The 21929-nt window shown below is 33.7% G+C and overlaps 1 protein-coding gene across 1 annotated transcript in view; it reads left to right on the top strand.

The window, feature by feature from the left end:
• The window catches only part of SNTG1 (syntrophin gamma 1), a 957526-nt gene that overhangs the window by 722635 nt on the left and 212962 nt on the right, over positions 1-21929 (top strand). Inside the window, exons 9-11 of the mRNA XM_045896572.3 lie at positions 784-886; positions 6419-6501; positions 12540-12670. Coding sequence (XP_045752528.3) covers positions 784-886; positions 6419-6501; positions 12540-12670 — 317 coding nt within the window. The remainder of the gene's footprint in view (positions 1-783; positions 887-6418; positions 6502-12539; positions 12671-21929) is intronic.

The following is a 21929-nucleotide window of genomic DNA, read 5'->3' as shown; positions in this document are numbered from 1 at the left end:
TCTCCTCTTAGCTGATGTGAGATTTCAAAACTATAAATATGCCTATATCTTTTCTACGTATGTTTGTTATAGATAACTCCTCAGCTTCCTGTACTTCTTCTAGTATTTCTTACAATTGTTTTGATACAATTTTTGAAGAAATTGACATTATTTTAACTGGTAGAATTAGACCTATTCTATAATTTGAAAAGTGTTGAGAGTTGATGATAACAGTCTCCACCATTATTCCAAGTTTGCAGGGAAAGGAGAATAAAATATGCAATGATATAATAGGAAAATAATACCTATTTATTTATTTATTTTTTTTTTTGCAAAAGTGCTTGACTGAATTGGGCCAATTTTGTTTAATGTGAATTAGCTCATTCATCAGCATCTGCAGGGTCATTTATTTTTATATCTCCAAGTAGTGTATAATAGAGGTTCAGTAAATATTATTAAATTAATGACACAGTGGCTTGAGCACTACATCTTTCTGTAGATGTCATAATCTTTCATATTGCCTAATACACACCAAATACTAAGAGACCTCTATAAATATGAATGGAAGATGATGACACTGTGAGTGAACAGGGGACCACCGAATGTCGGGAAGAGGAAGAACATGATGGCTGTATTCCTACAATGTTACATAATTCATTCCCCCTATCTTGAATAAAATGTTTCTGACCACTACGGAAAAAAGAGGGGTGGAAAAGACAACGAATCATTTCAAGGTTTTGCAATCATATAAAATACTTTGTGCCCATAGCAATAAAGTATCATTTTCCTTCGGTTTTATTTTAGGTTCAGGTGCTTCGGAACGCTGGAGAAGAAGTGACCCTAACAGTGTCATTTTTAAAAAGAGCACCTGCTTTCCTCAAACTCCCACTGAATGAAGATTGTGCATGTAAGCATTTATGAAGTATAGGTAAAATGCTCACATCATCATATTTATTTTCTAAACCATTATCTCCTGACAGTAATTGGTAATTTTTTAAAAGTTGGAATTTCTGCTTGAATACAAATATTTTTATATCACAAAGCATTCTATGAATGCTTATGCAAAGGGAGCAGATGTTATTTTTGTTTCAGAATGTATTCACATTTACAGTTATTTGCTAACCTATAATTGGAGACATTTATTGTAAAAATAGTATCATATCAACTACATACATTTTGTATCTCTATTATATTTCATTCATAATATTTGATTAATATATTTTCTCTAACTTGTAGAATTATATACTGTTATTTAGCTACTGGACTTAATTAACAAGCACTTACACTTAAGTTGTCCTGATGAGGCTAGGGAGATTGAAGAAAGCACCAGTCTATGTGGAAACTCCTAAGGGTTACTTAAAAATCTCTGTATCAGTTTCTACATTAAGAAATAAAATATCATCTAACATTTTTGCTAAAAATCAAAGAAGAGTATATCTTTGAGGCATAATTTGCATGCAATGAAATGCAAAGCTACTAAATGAACAATTGGATTGGTTCTGACAATGCACACATTTGCTTAATTTACATGCCTTTAAATCACAGAAAGGTCCTTCTGTGCCTCTTCCCAATAAATAACACCCACAGATTTAATTTCTTAGCATCATATTTCTTTTTGCTTCTTCTAGAACATTTTTAGAATGGAATTATATTGTATTTACTCTTTTATGTCTGGCTTCTTTCATAATGAAAATCACTTGTGTGATTTTCAGATGTTTGTTCATTTACATTGCTGTGTAATATTCCATTAGATGAATATACTGAAATTTGCTAATCATTCTCCTATTGATAGATAACAGAGCTGTTTCCTGTAGTTTGGTACTATAAATAAAGCTATTATGAACATTCTTGTGTAAGGCTTTTGAAAGTCTTCCAATTTTATGTCACTACCATAAGTACCTAGGAGTGGAATTGCTAAGTCACCAGGTAGATATATAATTAACTTGTTAACTAATTGCCAAAAAATATTTTTTTTTAAAGATTTTATTTATTTATTTGAGAGAGAGAGAATGAGAGAGAGAACACATGAGAGGGGATAGGGTCAGAGGACGAAGCAGACTCCCTGCCGAGCAGGGAGCCCGATGCGGGACTCGATCCCAGGACTCCAGGATCATGACCTGAGCCGAAGGCAGTCGCTTAACCAACTGAGCCACCCAGGCGCCCCCAAAAAATATTTCTAAATTGGACATATATTTAAAAACCTCTTACTCTCCACTCCAGCAATGTATGAGAATTCCGGTTGCTCTACACTTATCCCTATATTTTATGATCAAAGATTTTTTTTTTTTTAGATATTCTATTGAGTGTGCAGAGGTAGTTTATTATAGTTATAATTTGCATTTCCCTGAAGACTAATTATGATCAGCTCCTTATCATGTACCATTTGCATTCATTATTAGAGATTTGCATATATTATTTTGTAAGGTGTCTGCTCAAGTTTTGCCCATTTTTCTATTGGTATGTCTTTATATAATTGTACTGCAGGAGTTTAAGAAAAGATTCTGTATATAATCTTTGTCAGCTATATGTATCACAAATATTTTCTCTCAGTCTATACATAACTACATATTTTACCTAAAAGTGTCTTAGGTTTGCAGAAGTTTTTAATTTTGACAAAGTCTAATTTACTATTTTGTTGTTTTTCTTTTGCATATGGTTATTGTTTTCTATATCTTCTCTAGAAGATATTTCTATAAGAAATACTTGCCTACTCCAAGGTTGCAAGGAGATTCTCCCACATTTTTCCTAGAAGCTTTATGACATTGGGTTTTATGTTTAAGTTTAGAATCCATCTTATATTAATTAACTTTTGTGTCTGAGCTAGGAATTTAGAATCAAGAAATGACTTTCTTATTTCCATTAATTTTTGTGTCTATTTTTTCACCATAACTACAGTGTTGATCACCAAGGATAGGTTTTCCAATTTTGCAATTTTTCAAGATTATTTACCTATTGTAGACCCTTTACATTACTGTGTATATTTTAAAAATAGCACATCAGGGGCGCCTGGGTGGCTCAGTTGGTTAAGCGACTGCCTTCAGCTCAGGTCATGATCCTGGAGTCCCAGGATCGAGTCCCGCATCGGGCTCCCTGCTCGGCAGGGAGTCTGCTTCTCCCTCTGACCCTCCTCCCTCTCATGCTCTCTGTCTCTCATTCTCTCTGTCTCAAATAAATAAATAAAATCTTTAAAAAAAATAATAGCACGTCAATTTCTACAAAATCCAATTATGATTCTGAATGGGACTAAGTTGGATTTATAGATAATTTTGAGAATTAACATATTAACAACTTTAAATCTTTCAATCCATGAACATGATATAACTTTCTATTTATTTATGTTTTAATTTTTCTCAGCAACATTTTAGTGTTTTCAGTGGGAAAGTCATGTGTATCTTTTATTAAATTTATTTCTAAGCATTTTTTATTCTACTGTAAATGGTATTTTAAAAAATTTAATTGTCCAGTTATTGTGGCTAATGCATAGAAGTACAGTTTATTTTTATACATACACTTATTCTGCATCATAGGCTTAAATTTCTATTAGTTCTGTAGGATTTTTGTTATATTCTTTAACACTTTCTACTTGCAGTTATGCTATTTGCAAATAATGAATTCTGCTTCTTTCTTTCCAATCTATATTTTTTAAATTCCTTTTTCTTGCCCATTGCAATGGTTAGGACTTCCAGTAAAATGTTATGTAAAGTACTGAGAATAGACATCTTTTTCTTGCTGAAGATATTAGAGGAGAAATTTCCAGTCTTTTACCATTAAGTATTATATTAGCTGTAGTTGCTCACACATGCCCTTTATTAGGTTGATGTTCTTTTATTCCTGGGTTACTGGGTTAAGCGTCTGCCTTCTGCTCAGGTCATGATCCCAGAGTCCTGCTCAAGATTAGGGAACATTGGGCTCCTTTCTCAGTGGGCAGTCTGCTTCTCCCTCTCCCTCCGCCCTTCCCCCCTGCTCGTGCTCTCTCTCTCTCTTTCGCTCTCTCTCAAATAAATAAATATATAAACAAATAAGAAAAACTTAAAAAAAGTGTTCATGAGGGATATTCATATGTACATTTTTGTAAAGTTTTAGTGCAATTTTGGTACCAGGGTTTTTAATGTCTTCATGTAACTTCTGGAGTGGTAACTCCTTTATTTCCACAAAGGTGTTACTTACCAGTAGTAATATATTTTTCTTTCTTTTTTTTTTTTAAAGATTTTATTTATTCATCTGAGAGAGAGAGAATGAGAGACAGAGAGCATGAGAAGGAGGAGGGTCAGAGGGAGAAGCAGACTGCCCGATGAGCAGGGAGCCCGATGTGGGACTTGATCCCGGGACTCCAGGATCATGACCTGAGCTGAAGGCAGTTGCTTAACCAACCGAGCCACCCAGGCACCCCAGTAATATATTTTTCTTAAATAATTTAATAAATTCACCAAAAGGCAACAACACCTTAGAATTATAATTTTTATTTTGTATGAATTCATCTCTTGAATTCTTATAGGACTTTTTCTGAGAATTTTTCTTCTTATATAAGTTTTGGTAAAATGTTTTTCAAGACTTTTTTTTTCCATTTTAACTAAGTTATGAATTTATTTACATGAAATTATTCATCATATCCTTTTATCATTTCTATTAATATTTGCTGGCTTGCAGTAATACCACCTTCTTCATTCCTGATATTAATAACTTGTATTTTCTCACTCTTTTACTACATTATTTTTGCTATGAGCTTTATTAATCTTTCCAAAGAACCCATTTTTGTCTTGGTTAATTTTGTCTATTATTTTGTTCAGATTCTTACTATTTTCCACTTCTTTTTTATTATTTTCTGTCTTCTTTACTTTGATTTAATTTGCTCTTTCATCTCTAACTTCTTAAGATGAAACTATAGATCATTGTGTTTGTACCTTTCTTTTATGTATACATTTAAATCTTTGAATTTCTTTTTTTAATTTTTTAAAATTTTATTTTATTATGTTATGTTAATCACCATACATTACATCATTAGTTTTTGATGTAGTGTTCCATGATTCATTGTTTGCGTATAACACCCAGTGCTCTATTCAATACGTGCCCTCTTTAATACCCATCACCAGGCTACCTCATCCTCCCACCCCCTTCCTCTCTAGAACCCTCAGTTTGTTTCTCAGAGTCCATAGTCTCATGGTTCGTCTCCCCCTCCGATTCCCTCCTCTTCATTTTTCCCTTCCTGCTATCTTCTTTGTTTTTTTAATTTTAACATATAATGTATTATTTGTTTCATAGGTACAGGTCTGTGATTCAACAGTCTTAGACAATTCACAGAGCTTTGAATTTCACTCAAAAGACTGCTTTGGATCTGTCACAAAACTTGACATATCATTTTATTCTGTTCAAAATGTATATACATTTTAAAGTAATATGTTTATATATTAAAATATTGTCTCATAAGAGATAAATGCAGATAAATATCAGAGGAAAAAATTATCTAAAACACAGTATGAAATTGTTAAGATTTAAAAAGTGAAAAACTATAAGAAAAAAAAGTGAAAAACTATATTCATGCTAGTTTGGTAGAAAAGCCTGTGATCCCCTTCTTAACACCAGGAAAGCTATGAAACTTTAGAGTGATTAAAAAGGAGAACAAAATCACTTTTATTTTTCAACACTTTAATTTTAAGAGTGTTACCTATGACCTCTGATGTTTTAAGTATAATATCTCAAGTAAAAATTGAGAGTCAATTATGTTAATAATGCATATTTATCAATATCAGCACCTTCAAAATACATAACGTTTTCCAAAAAAAGCAATTAACCAAAAATCAAGAAATATGTATTCTAATCCTAACTGCAAAAATTGCTGAATTGTGAAATCTGTTTAAGACATATGATACTCATATTTAGAGATAGATATTAATAAGTTTCTTATGAGAATCTGATATGAAGATTTTTAGTTTCAATCTCACCAATTTACATAGCATGAATGAAGTCATTTCTAACTATAGCATATACCAAGAGCATTTGTAAAGAGCCCATACACACTTTTTTTGCATCATGGAAAATTATGGAATCTAAAAATATGACTTGTCAGTAGGTTGAAACATAACAATAAATAGAATTTTGTAGACAAACCGAATTCTGCACAATTATAAGTATGGTTCATAAGTGTAGGCCACTTTGGATAGTGAAATGAAATAATAATTTTATAAGGTTATATGTTTTTATTAATAAAGCCTTGCAATATATCTGAACTCAAAGATCAATACATGGTTCTCTTTCAAGGTCCCACTTTAGTCACTTAGCCTACTTGCAAAACTCTGGCTTTCATATAAGTGAAATAAAAATTAATTTTACTGCCTGATTTTCTTGACATTACTGAGTATATGGAAAGATATAATGTAGAATGCATCAGTCTAGAACATTTTGGTGTTCTAACCAGTGGGGTGTTGTGATTTTTTTCCTGCAGGTGCTCCAAGTGACCAGAGCAGTGGCACCTCCTCTCCACTTTGTGACAGTGGCTTGCATCTCAACTATCATCCCAACAATACAGTAAGATGACCAAGGCATAGCTCAGATTAATAAGGAGATAACACAAAGAAAAGAGTAATATATAAAATATATATTGAATATATATATATTATCTATGTGAATAGTCATAGTTTGCAAAAACTGCTAATGAATCTCGTTGCTCTGATATAGTTGAGATCCTTGTTTGCTTCATCCTTTAAGAGTTAGGATTTAAGATAAGCCAGGAAAGAAAAAATAAATAAATATTTTTAATGTCATTTTTCTCCTCTCAAGTCTGCATTAAGCCTTTTGCAAGCTATAGAGACTTAACTTAGGGAGTTCACACATAACATCACATAATCATTTTATAACAGTGTACATTGTATGTAATTTCATGCTCTAAATGATTTGACATGATTTTTATCATTTTTCTTTTGAAATCATTTAGCTGACAGTAGCTATTTAATTTTCCATTTGGTAGGATTTCTAAACAATCTGCAGACATACCAGGAAATTAATGCAAAGAGAGAATAATCTAACATCATGTTAAAATGTCACAAATGTTAAATTATACATGTATTTAATCATTGATAAAATTGGCATGTTTGTTTTATATACATTTAATAAAATGTTAAATTTTCTTTTCCACATGTAATGTGGAGTAAACAGATTTTTTTTTGCTTTTTGGATTTTTTTTTTATAAATATGTTTGAAACTCCTTATATTTCACCCTTCAAAACACTCACACATGCTAAAGACAAAACAGTTTTTTCAGGTTATATGTGAATCTAACAAATTTCCTCTGGGATCACAAACATGGAGAGTAGCAGTAGTGCTGATATTAAGTAGAATTTTATTTTTCTATTCTACATATTAGGATATGTAAAAAACACACATAGCTTCTGACTTAAAAGATTCATCTTTCACTTGAAATTCTTGACCTAATTGTGGCATTTTACCTCAAAGTACTCCTTTTGAGCATCTCCAGCCTTCATTGTACCTCAGTGCACCAGTAGTATCCCTTACCTGTGTGCCTTAGGTACCCAAGTCCTTTTAAATTTTATTATTTCTTTGTTCCTAAAGAGGAATCCTTGGCAAGACCAAGGTTTATCTCTACCCTCATAAACCAACCACATCTGGGTGTATTTCATCTGATCTCTTTTATTTTTGTTGCCAGAGAAATAATTGTCACATTATAGATAATACTTAAATTAACACTGATCTTCAGAAGAGGGCAAGGTCTGACTTAAACATCAATTTCCTAATGAATCAATGAATATATACATTCTGTACTGACGCTAGCAAGCTTCTTAATTCTACAGACTTCTTACAATCTCCAGCCAAATCTTTACCTCTTACTTCAGAAACTGCTCACCTTCTTTCCTTACAATCTAGATGCTCTCGGTGCTTTTGACGCCTTTCCAGTCCGCTTTACTGGGCGGACCTACCCCCGGCTGCTGTGAGTGCTGGTTACCCAACCCCCCGTCCCCAACCCACCCCATTCACTGATGACCTCTCTGGAATCACCACCCCCTCCCAGGTGATGGCTGCAGCCAACAACTTGAGACCTTCAGGAGCCCACATCTCTGGCAAGGTTGTTCCTTGTCTCATCCACTGCTTCCCTCATTCCTCACATGTTTCTCCTGAGAAATTTCCCTTCACATATCATTGACACAAAAGTCCCATCTCAGCTCTGCTCCTCAGACAGGAAAGGAGCGCTCTTTTATTTCAGAATGGGGGGAAACTGTTTAGTCATATTTTTATTCTAATTCTTGACCTATTACCTTTGGACTCCTCTATAATAATTAGAAGTAGAGAAGTCAGTATGGAAGGGCTATAGCTAAAAATCAGTCTAGTTTGTTTTTAACTCATCTTGTTGACATACATGAAAACATCTGTGGATTTAATTTCATGAACCATGCCTCTATGTTGTTGTTTGCTATCATGTCCTCCTTTAGAAAGGTATAATTAAGCAATAAGATCACTGAGTAATTCTATAACATGACTGTTCCAAGTAAATCCCTCTCTATAAAATTTAAAAAAAAAAGTAAATTTCCCTTATAGGAATTATGTCTTTCTATTTTCAAGATGGATTTTTACTTTCATTTTTAGCATTAGGATTGAACATTATTTTGACATTGCCGAAGATCTTTAAAAAGGTGCAGGGTAAGTCATGATATTTATCAAATTTTAGAGAATAAGAGCCAAGACATATGTAAATTGAAATAAAGTATACTAAAAATTTAAAAAAAATCAATGTACTTCAATTAAATGAATTTTTACTGAGAATCTGCTTTGTGCAAACACTCTTCTAGATACCATGGGGAGAAGTTAATTGTGTGTCCTGACCCAAAAAGTTTAAAATTCAGATCTATAGACAAATGCATAAAATTAACTATAATAGAAACAGAAAAAAACAATGGATATTAGCATTCTGATATCAGAGGAAAGGGCTACTCAGGACTTTGAATATCTGATTTAATTGAGCTCAACAAAAATTGAGGGACTACGAACCAAATCTTTGTTCTAATGCCTATAAGAGAGTAAGTCTTCAGGCCCCATCAGGCCCCATTACCTGTCCAGTGCTATCCCGTATTCCTCTTCTGTATGGTGATAGGCTTGGAGGCAGGTATGGAGAGTGAAGGACATTTCTACTCAGAGATTTATAAAATTAGGAGCAATCAAAGGCATGTTTTCTTCTGACCCATCACTAAATAACAATGAACAGGGGGAAATGGGAAGGAAGTATGAATTTAGAAACATATTTTTCCACAGAATGTGTGCACACTATAAACAGTCTCCTTAAGGGAAACATTTAATTCTCTGATGGGTCTAAATCCTCAATTCTATCCTGGACCCAGGTAACTCCATTTTTTAATTCCTAAGCCTTAATTATTCTCTGAAGCAAATTTTGCGTAAGTAGGCACTCTTTTGTTTTCTGAAACAGCATTTTAAGCATATAGGAAAATATATTAACATCACTCCACCATCTTACTAAAAATATGGTCTAGTCCTTCTAGGTTGCCAATTTTAGGGTATACAAGAGTCCTGTGGTTTGCACCCATTGTGGAAGAACAGAATTTGTTTTGTGCTCACCAGGAGCCTTAAATTCAGATAATTAGCTAACCGGATTCTGAGAAACATTTTTCTTAACTGTATACCTTTAATGAATACTTTTTATGCCAAGTCCTCACAAAATCTGGATCAGCATTTTGCTCTATATTCAATTCTATTTTGGTATAATCATTGTTCTTGAGGTTATTGTGTGGCAATATACCTGAAATGTGTTAAGTTTGGGGAAAATAATCTATTTTAAGGCAAAGACTATGTAAATTTTATTTTTCCCATTCACATTATTACTATTCTAGGAAGCAACATTCTTGACATTGAAGAATAAAGCTCTTGAAAAGTAGTTATGAGCCTTAAAACTGTAAAAACCATTTTTTTAGCTCATTTATATATATAATTAAAAATAACTAAGACCATTGTTAAAGAAAAAACTAGAAAGCAAATTTATATTCAATTTTCATAATTAAATAAGGATAAATAATCGTCAAAGGACATTATAAATAACATCTGTAAAATGAAATACATTAATGCTGATTGGCTCAATAGCTGAAATGGGACTTATTTCATATTTTTTATAAGGAGAAAACATAAAATAAAGTGACATTTGACAACTTTGTTTCATAAAAGTATCAAGTTGAGATGTTACATCAAGGACACATCAAAGATCACATGTATTTTCATATATTTCATATTTCATATAAGACTATGAAGTCTTATAAAACATGATTTCTAAAACTTACCTATTAGTGATTATCATTGTCCTCAATATTCCATTGTGTAAGTCTTTTATCTTCTGTTACACTTTCTATGTCATTTGTTCATGGAACATATAAAGTGAGGGGAACTATTTGTGTTTTTCAAGAAAGATGAAGAACCATCTTTAAATAATTTGCCAAAAATCACAGCAAAATTGTGAAATAATCAAGACAAAAATCTGAATTATTCTTTGCGTGGTTTCACCTCTGACTATGAATGGTAAATGTTGTGCTATAATAGATATGATGGCCCTAGAATCATAGAGACTTTTAGGTCTGAATGAATCTGCCTGGCACTGTCATTTGCAGGCTGGCTGACCTGAGCCATTTATTTACTGTAAAACTTCTCAGGAGAGAACCATGTGCACTGGGGTCCTTTGAGTAGGTTCCAGACATAATGCTTAATAGTTTAGGGCAGCTTGGTGGGACCTGGGACACTTAACACTTGCTACAGTCTGTTCTGGTCACAGAAACCTAGTCTGTTTACCCTAGTGTGTCACTCAGGATTATTGTTTCTTCAAGTGCCTTCATGCAAAAAAGGTGGAGAAACAATAATTTACTGAGCCTAAAAAAGCTTCAGGTTTTTCTTTTGTGAGAAGAAGCCTTGTGATAGCCTTATCTTTGGAGATAAGCACAATAAAGTACCAAGAGTTTAAATAAATTGCCCCTAGGTTAAAGGACTAGTCAGTTGGGAAATTGGCATTTTTGAACCCAGGTGGTCTGATTTTGATTCAAACCCTGAATCTTCCCCACTTTGTGGCACTGCCACCTAACTGACTCCGTTTCAAATGTTGACCATCTATAACATATGACATCAAGGCCAGAAAGATCAACATGAAACCTATGTCTGTGCCTTTGCAATCACCAAATAAGCATGAAAGGCACCGGTGTTGCATCAAAGGCTAGGGGTCTTGGAGACCAATCACCAGTCAGGGGCCCCTCATTGAATGGTCTTTGCAAGTCTACCTTGCCTTCCTACCAGCTGGATCAGCATTTTGCTCTATATTCAATTCTATTTTGAATTCCTACCAGCTGTTCTCAACAACTCGAAGGATTTAGTAGATTTTTATTGGCACAATTGGTACCAATAACATAATAATGCCAAAGAGCACTCAACTTTCAGTGAAAAATAATGGAAGTTTTTTTCCCCTAAGCAATTTTGAAGAAATTAATATCTTAAAGAAAATCTTAGGGGCACCTAACTGGCTCACTTGGTGGAACATGTGATTCTTGATCTCGGGGTTGTGGGTTCTGCCCCCATGTTGGGTGTAGAGATTACTTAAAAGTAAAATCATTTTAAAAAAAGAAAATGTTAATAATAATGTTGATACTAATGGAGTTTTAACATCTAGACTAAAATAGGATTTCCTTCCAATATCATCACTCAAAAATTATAGAATCTATAGATATAAATAAATGAAATTGTGCCTTGGGCCCTTACAATCCATGCCAACTTAAATATCAACATTATTCCATATACTACTTCCAGGAAGAAATATTAAAGTAAAGCTGAAATAATGTAAGAAGTATGAATCATCATCAAGTGTGAAAAGCCCAAATTTTATTCAAAAAGATGTTTCTTCTATATGTAAGGAAAAAGACCCAAACTTCCAATGAAACTTAAAATGTATGTAATTTTAAACCAGCACTGGTTGATTTCACATGACTTTAAAACAATATAAGAAAATACAAAGATTTTCTAAACATGACGTTACAACAATAGACAAAGATTTCCTTGAGTAGTTTTTAAAATTTGTTTTGTAAGAATATTTATTCTACTCAATATTTACAAGTAACTGATAAATCACAAACAGTTACATAACATTGTTTAGTGCTTAGCAGATACTCAGAAAATATTGGCTAATGGAATGAACTACAACTTATTTTTATATTGTCACTTACTACTTCATTGCAGTTACAGCTTGCCCCTTATTTCCCATTCCTGAATGAATTCAGTTCTTTCATCCTTCTATATTTTTCTTCCTTCTCCCCACTCCATTTTTTCCATATGCTTTCCCTACCATTCTTAATCTCAATGATTCCCTTCTCACTTTCCTATAGAATGCCATTAATAAAGAAATTAACGGATGCAACTTTATTGGCAATGAATATGGATCCCTTTTTGAGGTAGTCTATAAATGTCTTTTGATTATTTAGGAGAAAAAATGATCCCCTCCAAATGAAAAGTATTTGTGACATAGGAACTCAAAACACAGAACTGAAAAAAAGAAGACTGATTGTTTGTATTCTTTTCAGGACACACTGTCATGTTCTTCTTGGCCAACATCTCCAGGCTTGAGATGGGAAAAGCGATGGTGTGACCTTAGGCTGATCCCGCTGCTTCATTCACGTTTCTCTCAGTATGTGCCTGGGACAGATTTGAGTCGGTGAGTTCATGCTAGTAGATTCTGATTTTCTGTTCACTGCAAAGAGGCCTACAACTAAACTTTTAACATAATATGGTTTATGACTTTTATTCTCACCACATTTCTAATAGTAGAAAGAAATACAAAAAAAATAGTATAACACAGTAAAACATTTATGAATCCAATGACACAAAACATTAAGTTAAGGCCCTGACTCTACTAACTTGCTGTAATAGATTCAGTGTCTTTATATACTTTTTTAAAGATTTTATTTATTTATTTGAGAGAGAGGATGAGAGAGAGAGAGAGACTGAGGCAAGGGGAGGGTCAGAGGGAGAAGCAGACTCCCTGCTGAGCAGGGAGCCTGATTTGGGACTCGATACTGGGACTCCAAGACCATGACCAGAGTTGAAGGCAGTCATTTAACCAACTGAGCCACCCAGGCCCCCAATTTGGTGTCCTTAATAGATAGAGTTTTATTTTTTTTTTAATTTATTTCTTATCTTAGCTTTAGTAAATTTTTTTTTTCAAGGAAATTGTATAGTTCATTTAGATAGCAAACTTTATTTTCATGCACTTGATAATATTCTCATATTATCTTTTTAAATAAGTGTAGATTATTAGCAATGTCCTGAAGCTCTTTATTATGTGTCTTATAAATAATGAGTTTCTTCTTCTTTCTTGATTGTTTTCATTCCTTAAATTCTTTGGCTTGACATTTTGTTTTTATAGTTTCTTGAGATCGATGTTCTAGGTGTCCTGAAACTTTTCTGTAACAAGTGGTATAGTAAATATTTTAGGCTTTGCAGGCCTAATTTCTCTGTAACAACTATTGAATTCTGCCTTTGTTTCATAAAAACTGCCATACACAAAATATAAATTAATGTGTATGGCTGTATTCCAATAAAACTTTATTTATAAAAACAGGTGTCAGGCGAGACTTGGTCTGTAAGCCATGGTTTCCTAACCTTTGGTTTGATCATTAATTGTTCAGACTTTCTTTGCTAATTTATGTAGTCAGAACTGCACATTTTCATCAAAGTCTGCTCTAGCTATACCCAGAAATTCAGGTTTATATCTTGATGTATTTACATAGCTTTTCAGTATATCATTTAATATAGTTTTCTGAGTGGTTGCTCAAGGCACTACAACATACATACATATCTTATCACACCACTGTATTGACGATTTATCACTTTGAATGAAGTATAGTTAGGTCCTTTAATCCCCCCCCTTTTTAAGCATAATTATCTTAATTTCTTCTATATATATCAAGCACCATATCAGGTGGTATTATGATTTTTGCTTTAATCAAAAATGATCTTAAAAACTTATGGACAGAAGGATAGTTTATTATATTTAACCCAGGATTTACCTGTTCCAATATTCTTCTTTCTTTCTAAAGTTTTAAGTCTTCTGTTAACATTTCCTTTCTATTTAAGTTTTTTTTTTTTTTTAGCCCTTCTTTAAAGGTAGATTTATTTGCATCAGATTCTCTTAATTTCCTTTGTCTGAAAATATCTTTTTTATCTTCATTCCTAAGGATAGTTTCCATGGATATAGAAATCAGGGTTGTCAATTCTTACCTTGTATCTGAAAAATGTCATGCACTGCCTTTGGGCCACCCTGATCATTCAAATTGTTGCTTCCCTATAAGTAATTTGTTCTTTCTTTGTTCTGGCTTGCAAAGTTGTTTTTTTTTTTTTTTTCTTTTTTCTTTTTCTTTCTTTCTTTCTTTTTTTTTTTTTTTAGTTTCCAGAAGTTTAATTATGATGTATCTTTGCATGGATTTCTTTGGGTTTATTCTCTCCTGGCTTCACTCAGCTTCTTAAATCTGTATGTTTATGACTTTTCAGCAAATGATGTTTTTCAGTCATTACTTCTTTAAAGATTTTTATTTATTTATTTGAGAGAGAGAGAAGGAGAGGGAGAGAACACATGAGAGGGGACAGGGTCAGAGGACGAAGCAGACTCCCTGCCGAGCAGGGAGCCTGATGCGGGACTCGATCCAGGGACTCCAGGATCATGACCTGAACCGAAGGCAGTTGCTTAATCAACTGAGCCACCCAGGCGTCCATCAGTCATTACTTCTTTAAATACTTTGTCGGTCCCAGTATCTTTTCTCTTCTGTCACTTTGTTAATACAATGTTAGTTCTTATATTATTCTTCCACAGATCCCTGAAAATTTATACTTTTGTTTTTCAATCAACTTTCTTTCTGCTATACAGACTGGGTAAATTCTATTGATTGGTCTTGAAGTTCTCTGATTCTATCTCCTCTTGTTTCCATTCTGCTATTGAATCCATTTGGCATGATTTTATTTTTTTTTGTTGATGTGTTTTTCAGTTCTATCATGTCCATTTGGAGTGTGTGTGTGTGTGTATTTTCTAATTTTTTATTTGTTTTAAGAACACTTGTAATTGCTTATTCAAGCATTTTTATGATGACTGCTTTAAAATACTTGTCAGATAATTTCAGTATCTCATTCATCTCAGTATTTGTGTGTTTGGATTGTCTTTTATCTTTCAAGTTGTGTTAAAACCAGTGATTTTTTAAAAATTTTATCCTGGACTTTTTGGGTATTAAATTATGAGACTCTGGATTCTTTTTAAATCTCCTTTTTAAAGCAAGTAATCCCTTTGTTGACATGTAATGTGAGGGCTGGGTGGGTGTGTATGTTAAGTTCCCTGAATGCCCACTCAAACTGCCTCATTAAAGATGACTGAAGTGTAAGTTTGCCACACTCCTCAGTCCCTCTGACTAAATCCTGGTGAAAGTCAGATGCCAACTGGATCATGCATTGCCTTTGAGTGGAGCGTCAGCTTATTTCCCTAGTTGACTCTACTGTCACCTGGGAAGGTAGAGGGACAGGACTGATGCATATTGCTTTATTGCTACAGGATGGGGTAGAGCTCAGCTCTCCATAGAGAGACCCTGCTGACAGAGAGGAGACCCTGCTGACAGAGACGGAGGGAAAGCTGAGGGCAAGGAGTCCCACCTCCCACCACCTCACTTCACCTTGGTGATGACAGATGGCAGTGGAGGCTAAGCTTCTGGCTAAGCCATGGTGGTTAGCATGGGAGGAAAGATAGAGTACTAACTCCATTTCATGCCACCTCACTCAGTTTAATTGCCACAGGGTGGGAATGGGGGTTAAGTTTCCCACTAGGCCCCAGTGACATTACCCCAAGGGAAATGGGAATGCTGCCTACTTCTTTTACATGGGGGATGGAAGATCAGCTTCCTGCATGGTCCCTTGAACAACACCAGGTGATGGAATCAGAGGAGGTGTAGAGGACTAGCTCCCTGCTTGGCCCTGCTGAAACCTGGAGGAAATGGAACAGTGGCTCCATTGATACTTGATTGTATTAGGGCAGGTTTCCAAAAAAGATTGAATGTGGTTAGCGCACTCATTCCCTAGTCCTTCAGGGAGAACAGACTTTATTGTAACCCTTTTTTTGTCTTGCTCTTAGTGATTCTGGGTTGCAGACTTCTAGAGCGCACTGTCTAAGATGTATGGGAGGCAGCAAGAAAACCCATGAGACTTACCACCTTGTCATTCCTCAAGTCCAAAGGTCCCTAGGCAATCAGCCTTATCCTTTTCATTTCAAGCGTCATCTATGCCTGTTGTTGGAGTATGTCCAAGGTTCATTAGTTGTGTCGGGGAGCATTTGAGAGAAATGGGGCTACTTTTTCTTGGCCAGAATTGGAAGTCCACAAGTGTTGATATTCATGAGGCTTTTTTTTTTTTTTTTTTTAGTATTCATTTAATGATATTTTCTAACTTTTGTTATAATTACTTCTTTGACTCATGGACTATATTTTAGATAAAAGTGTATTGCAAAATTTCAAAATATTTTTGGATTTTTCTAATTATTTCTTTTGTTATTGCTTTCCAGTATAATTTCATGCAGAATAATTTCAATCCTTTGATACTTGTTGAGACTTTATTTCATCCAGTGTATGAATAGTTCCAAATATTCAACATGCACTTAAAAGAATTGGTATTGTCATTTTCTTTAGTGCAGTATTGTACATATTTCAACTAGGTCATATTTGTTCATATTGAGAAAGATGCATTTCACTTTCCTACTATGATGGTGACTTTATGTGTTTCTCCTTTTTAGTGTGTCAATATTTATTGTATACATTTAATTTTACATTATTGGATATAAGCAGATTTAGAACCTTATGACTTTTTGATGTAATGTCAAAAATGTTATCATTATGAAATGTCCCATATCTCTGGAATTGTTTCTTGCTTTTGAGAATTGTTTCTTGCTTTCGAGAATTAGCTGAATATCTACCAGCTAATATTTACATTATATATTCTTTTATCTATTTCTTTCAACTTTCATAGTCTTACTCTACAAAGTGTGTCCTTTCTGAGCTGTATTTATTTTTCTTTTATTTCTTGTTTTAAATCCAAAATAACAATCTTAACCTTCCAGTTGGATTATTTAGTCTAGTTTATTGTAATTACTGGTATCTTTGGGATTATATCTACCATCTTAGTATTTGTTTTCTATTCAACCCTTTAGGTTTTTGTTTTTTATAATTAAACATTTTATCTTGAGATAATTGTATTTTCACATGCAGTTGTATGAAATAATACAGAGATTCTGTTTATTCTTTACCCATTTTCCCAAAAGGTAACTTCTTGAAAAACTATAGTACCATACCACACTCAGGAAATGGATAAAATCCACCATTCATTCAGATTTCACATGTGTGAGTGTGTGTGTGTAGCTCTATAGAATTTTTTCTCATGTTCACATTCTCTTATCCACAATCAAGAACAGTTCCTTGAGAACCATAAGAACCTTTCTGTTGCCCTTCTATAACCATGCCAATATCCTTCTCCCCAACATACCCCTGACCTCTGATAATTTATTAATCTATTCTTCACTTCTATTATTATGTCATTTTAAGAATATTATATAAATGAAATCTTATGTTATGTAACCTTAATGGATAGAATTTTCTTACTTAACATAATTCTCTAGTAATTATTCCAAGTAGTTGCATTTTTCAATCATTAATTTCTTTTTAATTTTTAATAGTATTCCATGGTATGGATATACTATATTAAAAAATATGCACCCCTTGAAAGATATTTAGGGTGTTCCAGTTTGGGGATATACTAAATTAAGATGTTATGAACATTTGTGTATAGATTTTTACATTAACATACATTTTCATTTCTTTGAGTAAATGCTCAAGAGCTCAATTGTTGAGTTGTATGCATATTTAGTTTTATAAGAAACAGGTACACTGTTTTTTAGACTGGCTGTATAATTCTTCTACATTCCCACCAGCATGTATGAGTGATCTAGTGTCTCTACATCTTTGCCAGCATTTGGTGTCATTGCCATCTTTTTAGTTCTCATTCTGCTAAGTATGTAGCAATATGTCACTGTGACCTGAATTTGCGTATCCTAATTATGTTGAACATCTTTTCATGTGCTCCTTTGTCACACAAAATGTGACAAAGGTGAAATTTGGTGAAATTTCTTTGTCTTTTGACTCTATTGTAATTCACTTTTTTTTTTTTTTACTATTGAGGCTTGAGAGTTTTATTTATATTCAAGAAAAAGTTCTTTGTCTCAACACACTAGTTTTCATATTTCATCTCCTTTATCTTTTTAATAATTTTTTGTCAATAATTAAAAATTGTTATTTCCTTTATAATATTTTTATATATGTATCCTTTTTTGTTTGTTTTAGTTATTACCTAAACATTATACCATATGTCTTGGTCCATTTGGACTGCAATAACAGAATGGGTGGTTTATAAATAACAGAAATTTATTTCTTACAGTTCTGGATGCTGGAAGTCCAAGATCAAGGTACTATGATAGTAGAGTTCTCTGGTGAAGGTGGTCTTCTTAATTCATATCTGTTGTCTTCTCTTTGTGTACATACAAAGTGGAAGGGGCTAGGGATTTCTCTGGAGTCACTTTTATAAAATACTAATGCCATTCATGAAAACTCCACTCTAATGGTTTAAGCCACTTAAGCCACTCCCAAAGGCTCCACCTATTAATGCCATCACATTGGTCATTAAGATTTCAACATATAAATTTTTGGGGTGAGGGGAGCAGAGGACACAAACACTCAGACCATAGCATCATACAATTTAATTTAATTTACTAATTTTGCCTTTTCAGAAAATGCTAGAAATTTATTTTTTTTTTAATATTTTATTTATTTATTTATTTGAAAGAGAGAGAGACAGCGAGAGAGGGAACACAAGCAGGGGGAGTGGGAAAGAGAGAAGCAGGCTTCCCGCCGAGCAGGGAGCCCAAAGCAGGGCTCGGTCCCAGGACCCTGGGATCATGACTTGAGCCAAAGGCAAATGCTTAACGACTTTGAGCCACCCAGGTGCCCTGGAAAATGCTAGAAATTTAGAACACTTTAACTCTTTATTCCCCTGCTATCTTTGGACATATTTCTTTCTTTCTTTCTTTTTTTTTTTAAGGTTTTATTTATTTACTTGAGAGCGAGAAAGAGAGAGAACATTGAGGCAAGGGGGAAGGGCAGAAGGAGAGGGAGAAGCAGACTCCTGGGTGAGCAGGGAGTCCAATGTGGAGCTTGATCCCAGGACTCTGAGATCATGACCTGAGCTGAAGGCAGACGCTTAACTGACTGAACCACTCAAGCACCCCTGGACATATTTCTGATATGATATTTAATTCTGTATGTATTTTAAATTCCTCAAGATAATATATTATTATTTTCACATAACTCTTCGAATGTATCCTACCTCTAATCTTCCTGTTTTTCTTTGTTTCTTTCTTTTGGTTTTATTTTTCTTCTGCTTTAAGAATTCTCTTAATATTTCTATTAACAATATATTTTTTAAGTGCATATATTTGTTTTACTTTTATTTTAAAAAATTTACACAGATACATGATGTAGAATCATTTAGCTAAAACAATTTATGAGAAAAAAGAAACTGGATGAGTCCAGATGACTCCAGATGACTCCCTACATTTTTATTTTTATGGTGCTGGAATACATCGACAGCTTTTAGCAATTGAATTAATTATACTCAATAAATATTACAGTAATAAGCAGTTATAAACATAGCACTATTCAGAGTGGATTGCACAGCAATTCAGATTCAAGAGCTAATTTATTTTTCATTCATTCACTCAATAAATATTGATTTAATGTCTGTAAGTAGGAGGTGTTGTGTTTGGTTCTTTCCTGAAGGAGTTTACAGGCCAGTGGCAGTTGCAACAGTGAGGAGAAAAAAAAAAATAATAAAAGAATAAATTACCAGCCCAGTAGGACAAATATGGGAAATTATTTATGTTGGTTCACAACCTAGGATGTTATCGCTGGCTAGTTTTCCCAAGGCCCATAATTTTAACTTCAGTGATAAAATACCTCTCATATTTAATTGCAACAAAGTTGTGTTACTGTCATATACTATTGTGTATAAATTAAAACATCACAGTATTTTTTATCAGTGATAAGACAGTTTATGTTCATCTATGGTAATGACCCTGGCTTAGAAATATATATATCAGATTTCAATTCTGAAGTGTGGTAATATTGCACAGCATTGTAGTGTTGGGGTATTAGAATGGGAATGGGAAGTAGAGATTGTGCGTGGGAATGGGAAGTAGAGATTGTGAGCCAAAGTAGAAACTTTGGCTATTTTTTAATTGCTAAACTTAATTTTCCCTATATGAAAAGTTAGTATATTGAACATATATAATGTTATATGTATAAAATGTAATATATATATGTATATGTATATATGTATTTAAAATTTAGAAATGTCATATATATCTCCATACATTCAGTGCTTAGGCTGAGCATGACTTACAGCTCAGAAGCACTCAATAAATGCTTATTAAATTAGTTTTAATGAGAAAACATTCCATCTCTCTTTTTGAGTACAAGTATCATCTACTGCATGCTTTTCAAACAGTATGAAAATCAACAGTACTGAAATAAAATCTACTGATTTGCACTATTACTTGTAGAGAATTCCAATGGCAGCAGAATCCCTAGTGCCTTTCCAAGAGTGCTCAGCTTTTTACTCCTGCGGTGAGGATGTCTGAGTTGGTACCATTTTTTTTAGGCACTTATGGATGAAGTTTAGTACTGGAACAGAGAGCAAGGATGGTGATTGTGAGAATTGTGCTTTTAACATGCAAGAATTTTGTAAAATGAATTCTAATGATGGGGACAAATATGAATAAGAACACTCAATTCATAATTGCTCATTGAAGGATGGGACTTTTCAGCAATGTATGTTAGGGGATCTCAGGAGGAAGAAAAACAGGTGATGGTATGAAATAGAAAAGAAGTGACTAGGTGGGAAAAAAAGACTGACTATAGTACTATAAAAACAGAATCTATTGTAAATAGTGTTTTAAGGTGAAGAAAGTTGTTGATTTTATTAACTACAGAAAAGAAATACTGAAAGGACTCAGAAACTCATTAATTTTGGAGCGATTTAAGGTGGAATGATTTTTGAAGTGAATTGAATTGAAAACAGTTCGTTATAAGAAGAATATTGACAGGGGCACTTGGTTGGCTCAGTTGGGTAAGCATTTGACTCTTGATTTCAGCTCAGGTCATGATCTCAGGGTCGTTAAATTGAACCCCACATTGAGCTTCACGCTCAGTGGGGAGTCTGCTTGAGATTCTCTCTCTCCTTCTCCCTCTGCCCCTATCCACTCTCTCTCTCTCTCTCAAATAAACACACAAACAAACAAACAAACAAATAAATAAATAAATAAATAAATAAAATCTTTAGAAAAAATGAAGAAGAATATTGACAGTAAAGAAAGAGAAGCAGCATGTAAAGGATAAGCTAATGTGATGAGGGGAAAAAGAGGGATATGAAGTTCAAGGCATATCATGGTCAGGTCATGTTTACTAATTGGCAGAAAGGAGTCAATACCAGAGAAGCTAGAGGAGAAACAATTCCTTGTTTGGGTGTACCATTACTCTTGCTATTCCACCGATCTCTTGTTACATGTGGTCCTATACACACGGATCCAGAGTGATTAAACTTACTCACTTTTTCCATTTTCTGTGATAGGTGAACAGGTCCACAAGGACTCTGCTTCATGTAAACCAGGAACAACCAATGATTTTCAAGAAATATTCAACTAAATGACATTAAGATTTCACCTACCCACCTACCCACAAGCCATACAAGTGTCCCTTTGTATAGTACAATCTTCATATATACTCCACCTCTTCACCTGTTGGTTTGCAAACTGGCCCCCTTACTCATGTAAGGGCAAGGAA

This window comes from Mirounga angustirostris, unplaced genomic scaffold (genome assembly GCF_029215605.1).
Source record: "Mirounga angustirostris isolate CCGP_5_RB_7025 unplaced genomic scaffold, mMirAng1.0.hap1 SCAF_4, whole genome shotgun sequence".
In the NCBI taxonomy this organism is placed as follows: Eukaryota; Metazoa; Chordata; class Mammalia; order Carnivora; family Phocidae; genus Mirounga; species Mirounga angustirostris.
Note: the sequence above shows the minus strand (reverse complement) of the source record. Positions and strands in the feature narration are given on the sequence as shown.